The 10,840-nt window shown below is 37.3% G+C and overlaps 1 protein-coding gene across 2 annotated transcripts in view; it reads right to left on the bottom strand.

Moving 5' to 3' along the window:
* The window catches only part of GLRB (glycine receptor, beta), a 48,059-nt gene extending 38,119 nt beyond the window's left edge, over positions 1-9,940 (bottom strand). For both annotated transcript variants that reach the window (XM_010135088.1, XM_010135089.1), the window contains exon 1: positions 9,786-9,940. In XM_010135088.1, the coding sequence (XP_010133390.1) occupies positions 9,786-9,907 (122 nt within the window). In that variant the 5' untranslated portion in view covers positions 9,908-9,940. The remainder of the gene's footprint in view (positions 1-9,785) is intronic.
* Between the last annotated feature and the right edge of the window lie 900 nt (positions 9,941-10,840).

Here is a 10,840-nt window from a genome sequence, read left to right as displayed (position 1 = left end):
ACGCCCCAATCTCTTGCAAGTGCGCTGAAACCCCTGTGACATTTAACAACCACATAGGTACACTACTTCTGTCAGAACTTATCCAAAGGCAAATGGCTCACTAATAAAACAAGAAATTTCTTACTTTCAGTAAGACGTTAACTTCCATTGGTATGTCCTTATTCTGTGTACAATAAACTTCTGCTAATTTAGTATTAGAGCAATCAAATAGCAATAGGACTTTTAACCCCTTTGAATAATTGATACATTCACCTTTCAAACAATTCTCCCAGGGAGAGTTTATAGCTTTTTATATTTTACTTTGATTCGGATCATTATGCAAAAGAACTAATTTATTAGTTCACGCAGTTGCGTGATCCCTTCCAACTGAACTATTCTATTCTATTCTATTCTATTCTATTCTATTCTATTCTATTCTATTCTATTCTATTCTATTCTATTCTATTCCTGTAATTTGAGATTGTGTTCAGTTTTCAATAATGACCTTGACCAATGAACAGGCTGCTACAGAAATATCATAAACCAGCCTTGTATGCTTTTTTCTGCCATTATCTCTAATCAGACAACAGGAAAACAGGAAGTTAATTGTTAAGAATATTTTCTGTTTTGAAGCAGGAATAAGACACAAAAGAATGATTAAAAGACAGGCGAACACTCTGTACACTGCATTCTATCTGATATGAAAAGCCTTATGGCATTGCTTCCTTACAAGTCACATATCTTAACATATAAAATACTTACATCAGATGCCTACAGAAAATAATACACTTATAAAAGACTGGTTTCCTTAACACAGGTGATAGGATTTATTTCTAAATCATATACGCTCAGTATTAATGAAATAACAAAATGAAACCAAACACCAAGTGATGAACAAACTTAAATCCTGTGATTTAAAAGTTTCTGCTATGGATTATACAAAGTTCATTAAATAGTGATGATGGTAATCTGAACCACGCAGGATAACATGGACACATAAATTAAATACAGATGCTTGTAAAATGCAATAAGTAAAAGAGGAAAAAAGACTGAGAAATTAAATAAGTGAACATTAAACAGCAAAAGAAAGCCAAATACAGCCGAACAGGCTTATTTGTCTCTTCAAGTAAGAGGAATAAGGTGGTAGTTCTGTGAGAGCTGAGTTGCACTGCAGAAGTATGTTAATACAAGCCTGTGTTCAGGCTGTTTGCTCAAAGGTCATCCATGAATTAGGCAAAGGAGATTTACTGCACTGGGAAGACAGTGATGGGGAAAACGGGTGGCAACACTGCTTTCTGATAAAGAAGATCACAAACACATCTTAGGCAGGTTGCTGGGTCATGTTTTGAACTTAAACTAGTGTAATGTGCACACATTTATCCTCATTTATAGAAGAACTAAGTGAAATACAACAGCATTGGCTGTTCTGAACTGGCACAAGCACAGAGAGTTGGTAATTGCTATTTTTTTAAAGGTGACTTTGAATGAAGTGGTTGGAATAGCTCCTGGCAAAAAAGCTCTGCTGAGTATCCGTTATATTTTCACTGTGGTCTTTTACAGCATGCTGTCATTCAACTACCATCACTGAATAGCACTCACGCGACTAAACATCGGTACAAGGACTGGTTTTCCTTCAGAAAGCCTTGCTGATCAAAATGCCTAATTTTCACCTGCAAATCAATAAATCCTATGTACAGCTTTTGGTGAGTGAAGACGTTACGCCACTTTCAGAGTGACAGATGAGCAGAATGACTTAATGAAACAGTGAATGGGATGGGTTAGGTGCTTGGAGAAACAGTCTGGGACTGTTCATGCCACCAAGATATTCAGCTAAAGCCACTACCACTCCTGCTTAATTAGCCATTCTGGAATAAATTAATAATAGGCAAATGTGCAGAATATGTAAGAGAAAAAGAATTTGAGCTGACATCTCCCTTCCTAAAGAACCTTCAACTTGCCGAAGGCTGTCTAATTCCCATATAACGACACCCACACCAATTGAGAAATTAACATACCACTTTTTCTTATTCAGCCTACAATTTCCACATTTGTAAAAAGCTGATAACTGGCCTAAGATTTCCCTTAGATTTCCACCACTTGCAGAACGCATTATAATTTTAATACATTTATTTCAGCTTGTGTTGAACATATATATAGAGCTGCTGGAAAGCATAAAGAAATGGAAATGCAATAGCACTGTTCACAGTAATTGATGAGTTATATGCAAGATATGGTGAATACCAAAAGGTAAGGCAACAGAAGTCTCACGGGTTTTATAAAAGGAATTTAAAAGCAAGTACCAGTAAAAGTAGAAATTGCCTTACAAGAATTTTGCCTAAATAACAATTTGGGGAAACAAACAAACACAAAAAACAAACACAAAAACAAACACAAAGTATGATTTCTCTTTCTCTGACAAAAAAAAAAAGACAAAACAAACAATATTCTCAAAACCGTTCTCACTTCTACAAACAGCGTCCTCCAAAGTCAGAAAGAAAACAAAGTACAGTTAGTCTCTCAGCATGACATCTCTGTGTAACACAATTGGCCCCTCTCTGGTATTTTTTGGGCGTTACTTCTGGTATCCCCAATGAATACAAGAATTACTATAAATACTGTATTTCACAGGATATGCACTAAGGTGTCCACTGCCTTTTCCACTGCAGCTCTACACATTTTATCACTGCCTTTGAAGAACATAATTAACATTTTCAATTGGCAGCCACAGATAATTATCTTCCTAATTCACTAATCAAAATCCAGAAGTTTAAATTAGCAGACATGAATGGTAGAAGGAAGCACATACTACATTTGGTTTGAAATTTATGTAACTTTGTTACATTTGTCTTAAGCAAATGTGTCAAAAGACATTATGTCTCTGTGGGTTATCATGACATTTAGTCTCTCACAGCTCCTTATCACATGCTTCTTATCACATCTCTTTATCAAAGGAAAACATTTGCTGTTGTATTAATTCTCCTACTGCCCCAATCCCTAGTCTTAAGATCCCATTAAGCTGAAGAATCTCTAATTTTAGAAGAGAATATGAATGTACTTCTTACTTTTGGCGTGACAATAATAAAAAAAAAAAAAAGGCATGTCACAGGGATGTATTCATACGTCATCTTATAATACGCTGCAGTCCAGACAGTCAGCATGCTTATTCTACTGGTGTTTGCTTAGAGTGCATGGCTTGGATAATCTAGCACGAAGCTTTGCCTTTGCATAGTTCTAGTTTACTGTCTGCCAGATAAAAATATATATTCCGACTCGCACTGTTCAGCTATCTCCAGCAACATTTCCTACATAACGCTGAAACAACAGATTTTAGTGCAGTTTATCTAAGCTATGTGATGGAAACTGACATTTTAGTCATATAACATGGCAGTGTATATATGAGAATGATAAAAATAAGTTTTGGGAAACACAGTATCTGTCACCTCACCATATTTTGTAAGTACTATTTCCCTGATATAAATTATCAAGTGTTCTGATTTGCAGGCATTTGATTTTCTGAGTGCAGTAACTCAAAGCATAAAAACAGGTTAATACAAATCAACAGGACACTATATAATTCCTCTCAGTGATCTCTCTGATCTCTAGCATGTTTAATAGCTACATTTTCAAACTGTACCGGGTGACGTCTCTGTTACTGGGAAGAATAATTACGATGCTTCCAATGCAAAGGGATATCACTCAAATTACATTAAATAACAGAACTCTGAATAACTGTTTCTGTGTCCTCACAAATGCAGTTGACAGCTAAACACCTAAAATTAGACCTGTAACTTCAGTACCTAAATTTGAAGTTATTGCAGTGTGGTGAACAAAGAGAAAGGTTCTTTCATGGTGGAATTTGAAACAGAAACCCAGACTGGGCACCGCAGATTGTGAACCTTAATTGTAGGGGTGAAATAACTCATCTTTCATCTCCTACTGTAGACAGACCAAAGAGCAGAGTCTCCTAATGTGGGTATGTAAACAGGTCTCCTGAATTTGGGTGGTGTTAGTAGTCCAGTTAGCATCACTATTTCAGTCCTTGTCTATCAGAAACATCTAAGTCCAGCTTTGGTTTCACATTCAACATTGCCAGGGTTGGAGTCCTTAAGGAGTGATTATATGGTAATCTGAAGTGCCTTCTTATTATTCCCTAAGCTTGAGAAAAGCAAAGTGAATCATCTGCCCCCAAAATAGTAGAACCAGGTTAGTATAGTACTTCATCCAGACTAACTAGTATTGCTCACAGCAAGCTAAAACTAATCATGCATCCATTTCTTAAAATTATCTTGTTTGCTCCTCGCTTAGGCATCTCTGCATCCTACTGAAGTCACCACTTAAGTGACCCTTGTGCATAATGGGCATCCTGTTGTGTCCCGGCTATCACATTCAAACATGAAACACGATCAGCATCTGGACGTTTAAACAGAACTACAGACATTTTAAAAATAATTTATCAACATCAGTTCCTTGGCCCAGTCTCTTCTCCAAATGTGGTAAGTATTGAGAGAATAAATACATGGATCTTGGAAAAATCTAACCACCTTGTATGGTGGTGGAAGAGGGAATATGAGTGGAAAGTGTAAGTGGAAATGCATTCTGTATAACTTGTCTTTCAAAGATCCGTTTGGTGGAGCTGACAACAGAATTTAGTCCTACGGTTTTCCGTGAGCTTAGGTTTAGGGGGTTCAATGTAAGATCCAAGCATTTTCTCAGTCTGGAGGTTGTACATGAAATACTAAGTTTGTAACTTTGTCGCACAATTGTAGTGTCTCATCACTACAGCGATCAGAATGGAGTAAACGCTGCCCATGGCAAGGGAGAATTACTCAAGAAGAACCAGCCTACCATGCTTAATTACTGTTTTACAAGAGAATTTAGGTTTTGCTTTCATAGCTCTATCTTTTACTCCCCAGCACGTTTATCCACTCTGAAAACAAATTCTCAAACCTCCTGGAATGTGGCCCTATCTGTCTGGAATCATAGCTTTCCATGAGAGTTACACGGTACAGAATAATAAAAACATTGACCAGCTGCTGTTACTGTCGGGAAAAAGAATTTTTATAGGAAGCAGACCCGGGCTCTGGGATCTGGGCCTTCTATAACACTGTCATAAGCAAATGTACTTATCTTCAGAATGACTGTGAGATGTAACTGTCTCCATAAGCAAATTCAAGCTTTTTTTTTCAACTTCATTCCATCTTCTCCCACAAACTGATTCAAGCCTCCCATCATATCTACAAATGAAAATGTTCACAAACTATCAACAGTGTCTTCTACAAGATGGGAATGAAGACAGATGATTTCACTTTCGCACCATTTACTTTTTGGGGATGATCACATACAACAGATAGAGGGGCCATGTATACCCGAACTTTTGATATAAATAAAAAAAGCCCTTGTCCATGGGAATGTGGAGAGGATCCAAAATAAACTTTGAACCTACTTTAGTCTTTAAGGGAAGAGTGTGTCAGAAGCTGACAATTATCCAAGAGAAGTTTTAGCTCAGGCTTTCATACAACTCTGTTTTAAACACGTCAAAGGCTTTTTTCCTCTAGTTCCACTGTCTTTTGTTGCTATTTTTTAAAAGAAGCTGTTTATTGAACCTTGACATCTGTGACCTTTCTAAGCTTCTGCCCTGGCAGATGGCACAAGCCATGTTTTCTGGAGGGCTTAGAGGGCCATTTCACAGTTTCCAAAGTAGCTGATACGCTTTACTGAATACAAGCCAAAAAATTATTTGTACTCTTGCTTTGTGGGTAGAAAAGTCTCTACAGATACTGTGCAGTACCAAGTTAATCATCTACATGGATATAAATCTCCATGTGGAAAAATGCATAAAGGTGAGCAGGGACACTATTTTAAAAGCATAGTCTCGATATCCAGTCAAAAGAATGAGATTTAATGATTGAGCTTATACTCTTAGCGTTGTCGTAGCATTAAGGACACTGACGGATCTTCAGAAATGAACATTGTGCAAGTGAACAGCTGAGTCATACAAAAACTATAATTAACAGGGATAGTTGTAACTATAAGCACAGTCATAACTGATTTTGTTAGCTGCTATCTGACACTCTTATATTTCCATGCCTTCTATAACACTGTCATAAGCAAACTTCCCTTTCCTTATAATTTCATTTGTCTAGAGATCTTGCAAGTAGTTTTGAGTAGAGACATTCTGAGCTACTAAGGATTGTGGGGATAACAGCAGCAGCTCAGATGTCATAAAAAAACTGAAGTATTTACTATGACATAACAAAAGGAAAAACATTTTCCAGCAACGCTCTTAGAAAAAGCCACAGCTAAGCATACCAGAAACAGGTACTATGAGGAATTATGAAGATGTTCATAAGTAACAGAGACAATACAGCTGATGGGTAGTCTATGATCAAAAAAGAGAACAAGTGACTGAATACATCTGTAGGTATATCGAAATCATCCGCATTCAGTATAGTGAATTTCAAATTCAGCTTTTTAAACAGAAGTCTGTAATCCACAAAATTCTTGTTTGTTTTTCTGAAGAGGTGGAGCAGTTTGGTTTGTTTTTTTAAAAATTTTCCAGGGAGACAAAAGGTGACAGTTTTGTTACACTATAGCTTTGTATTTTATCGCACTACACATCTGCGGAAGCCAGCTTCACAGATTTATGTTGCAATACTACAGGATTTTAGGGCTAATATATCTCAATTTCTTTGTTAATCAAAGAACATTCAGGAATCAAACATAAGTGTAATTACTTTATGTTTCAGTTGGAAAGCCTGAGGTAAGAAGGAAAATGATCTAAATATGAGATGTGAAGTCCTACATCTGTTCTGAGCAAGCATTAAATCAAAGTAACAACCAAGTGATTAAGCATCAGCTTTGTGAAACCCCTCGATAAAAAAGGTGGGGAAAACAGTTTCAGAAATAAATGAAAACAAGATGGCCAATCAAACCACTGTTACACAATGCAACTGAGTACAGCGTTATGAATAATCACAAGTAAGAGGTTTTGCTTTAAGATACAAAACAGAATTTTTCTAATTGAAGGAAGCAAATACCAGTTTATGAGACAATAATGAACTTTTTATGGGGTTTCTAATCAGCTTATTCTAATGGTAGTTAATTTCATGCCAGAGGGGTCCATTTGGCAAGAGGCTTGTATTCTGGAGAGCCATAAAAGGAAAACTTCAAGTATGCTCAGTTTTCATACAAACAAATTCACACTAAAGTCCCAAGCCAGTCTTAAAACCATCCATTTCTTAACATTAGACTAGGGAACTCAGGCAGTATCATCGGATTCAGTATAAATATCTCCTGGAAAATCACTTGCATACATTTGAATTTCATTATAAAGTTTGTAAAGAGAAAACTATTCCTTAAATAATTACTAGTGTGGGTTTTGCTTCTCTTGAGGAGGTAAAATTTAGCTTTTCACATGTTGAAAGGAAACAAAAGGCACCTATTTGTTACAATTAAGCTTTAAATTTTATTGCACCAGTAACCACTGCAAATTAAAGGTAGATTAAGATTTTGGCATATAAATGCATGTTTTTGTTAGGAATTTGTAGCATTCAATTTTATAAATTGCACAAAATCCTATTTATTTTCTTTAAAAAAGATACAATGCATTCTTCTAAAAGATTTTTTTTGTGCTTTACTAGTAAATTTTTCATTCAACCACATCCTTTGAAACTATTTTTGGTAAACCCTTATGGTGTCATTTAATTCCCACTCCACTGCATTGTGTTTTGGTTTGTGAAGAAAGATTCCTTACTTTTTCTTTCCACAGGAAAAAAATTAAGTAGGCAGCCTATATTATACCCCAGAGTGTCATCAAGTCAAGGAGTTTTGTGAAAAATCATTAAAAAAATGCTGATGACTGAAAGTTTGCCATCACTAGTCTGAGTTAAGAGAACAGTAGATAATTTCTCTGCAAGACAGAACTGACTTTCACTGCTCATTCACATGAGAGGTCTCCTAGATGCCAGGCACAAGAACATCAGTCCTGCAACTCCCCTATTACAAGTGGTTGTCCCTCAAATTGTGAACTTCAGCCAAGTGAGATACAGACATCTTGCTCATTATTCAGAAAATCCACAATCCAATCTTATTGCTATGGCAATGAATTCTAGTTAGCACCACTGCACACTTGATACATCAGACAAACACCGTATTTTCACAGAAAATTTCAACTGGCTGGAAGCCAGTTGAAGTAGCACTTCGAAAATTAAAGCACTTATTCAATGCTTTTCAAGTATATTGGTGACAAATAACACCATCTTTAATGGTTGTAACGTCAACTGGTATCAGGAAGAATAGGGTACCAAGAAATACTGTGCTTAAGAGAAAAACAAACAAAACCACCCCCGCCCAACCTCTTATCAAGATGAAATGACATCAATGTTTTGAGTTCTAATTAAGACCAATCTAATTCTAATCAAGAACAGGGGGAAGTGCTGGCTGCTTCAACAAGATCATGGAAGATCTGGATCCAGCTCCCAGCTGTGCAACTCAGTTTCTGGGGAACTCCGTGCTGACACCTGTCCTGGGAACTATGACACTTCCTCCTTGCTACAAATCCTCATGGTAGCTCAGACCAAAAGCACCACTCAAAGCTCAACTATTCTAAGGGGATAGAATGGGTTGGGGTCATTTCAGATGAGTCACGGTCACTTGCGGCTTGTATCTTGATGCATCCAAACCCAAAGATACATTTCATTTTCAAGTTTGATATAAAAAAAAGAATGAAAACACTCACCGTATAGAAACTTCCTAAAAATTTAGGGTTACAAATAAACATCACCGTCCATATTTAAAAAGAGCTGGAACTTTAAAAAATACTATTCAAACATCACTTCCATGTGTTTATTCTACTTTTTTCTCTTTCAAAAAAATATATAGTCATTCTCATCTTCCAGTCTTCTTCTTTTACGGTCAAAGAAGAAATGTGTTTTAAATTTGTCCAAACAATTTTATCATTTTAGGCATACTGCTTTTGTATGCTTATTGGCAACTTACTGTATTCCATCAATTTCTCCTCCGATATTTACACCATAACACTAAAAATGAGCAAGGCTGGCCAATGACAAAAATGAAAAAAAGGCATTCACAAATAAAACTTTTCCATTCTCCTATGGATCATAACCTAAAACATAGTAGGCATTAGAATAAGGGGGTACTTTTAACATCAAGTAATCACAGGTGTCCAGAATATGTCCTCTATTCAGTTCAGCAATCACAGTTTTAAACTACTGTATTTTTACAGAGAGATTATTCCATAATGGCACGCTTTGCAGAAACAATCAATCCACCTCCATAAAAGTTATAGTATTGTCAATCATCGATGGAAGATGCTGAAGGCCTTATTTCCGTTCAACATGCAGTAAGAGTACACGGAGGACAAGCCTTCTCTTATAGAACTAAGCTAACAGGAAACTAGATTTCAGTACGACAGTTTTGCATCCTCCTTGCTTTTCTCAGTACCCCTGCAACACAGTACTAGACAGCAGTGCATTACTATGTCCCTAGAAACAGCAAGAAGCTGTCCCTAGAAACAGCAAGAAGCGTGAGCTGGAAGCTCACACAATGAAAGATACTATTTACTACGGCTTAGTTTCTTCCTTTCATTAAAACAGAGAACCTGCTGCAGAAGAAACACATTGACAGAGCTTAACTATGATGCTGGTCAAACCTTCTTCCTCCCATTCCAACCTCAAAACCCCATTCTTTCAGCAGAAAGCATCACCCTCTACTTCAACAGCCACGTTATTTCCACTGCTGAAAATAATCACCATCATAAAAAAGCATAAAAGAAACAAGGAACATACGATGGACAGAGATACTGCTTCTTTTTCCCCTTTCCCTTCTTTGAAGACTTCTCTTTGGAATAGACTTCTTCAACCCATAAGGAGAACAAGATGAAAATGAAAACCACTAGTAAGAACTTCATCTTGAAGATTAAGCCTCAGAGAAATCTTCAGTCTGTGGCAAAAGAAACGAAAGATGTTTGTGTTAGCAGGGCTAGATATGGCAAACAGGAACACAAGCCTACAAAGAGTAAACAAATGGTTCTGGAGATTTTTTTTAAAAGTTTGATCTTGGGAGATCCTTGGGAGAGGGAGGTATACCCCTAACATGGAACCAGCTTCGGCAATTAGCCTACCAGATTCAAGTAGCTTCCCAAAGCTGAGAGACTGACAGTGAGGAATAGAGTTAAGTGCAAGTGTGCTCTGGTGTGTTTAAGAAATAAACATTGTGACCCTCAAAGGCTGCCTAACTCAAAATCCTCAGAAAACTGGAAACGGAATTCCTCACCAAAAATGTCATGTATGAATTGCCTTAAATATGGTTACATGTGACCAACCAGTCACCTAGCACGGCAGAGAACTGCCAGCCCTCTACAACCCTGCACAGATAAAATAGCAATCATTTCAATGCTAGTTATGAGAAAGGGTTGCAAATTTAATTTTGCAAATTACTATTTTGCATGAAGTATTCTCACTGTGGAGGCAGCACTCAAAGGGCCTTGAAAAGTCACAACCCGCACTACTGTGCTTCATTACACCGTGTTCAGTTTAACATTTTAGCTTCTCACGGGCAAAACCACACACCCAAAGGCCAGAAGTTGGGTTTGTGTCTGGCTAGAGATGGCCTCACCTACCCCTGGTCACAACCACACCACATCCCGGGCATTTCGCATTTGTTTCCCACCCCACAGATAATCCCCAGGTATCTTCTTGGGCCAACAGAAGCCTCACAGATGCCTCAGCACCAGCTGCATTTTCCACTTTTATGGTATTTAATTTTTTTGTTGAATTCTTTCTAAAGAGCTGTGGCTGCTTCTCTCTCCCTCCTCCCACCTGCGGGAGGCACTGGGACGCTT

Source organism: Buceros rhinoceros, unplaced genomic scaffold, assembly GCF_000710305.1.
Source record: "Buceros rhinoceros silvestris isolate BGI_N320 unplaced genomic scaffold, ASM71030v1 scaffold17144, whole genome shotgun sequence".
NCBI classification, from domain to species: domain Eukaryota; kingdom Metazoa; phylum Chordata; class Aves; order Bucerotiformes; family Bucerotidae; genus Buceros; species Buceros rhinoceros.
This window is presented reverse-complemented; position numbering and strand designations above follow the sequence as displayed.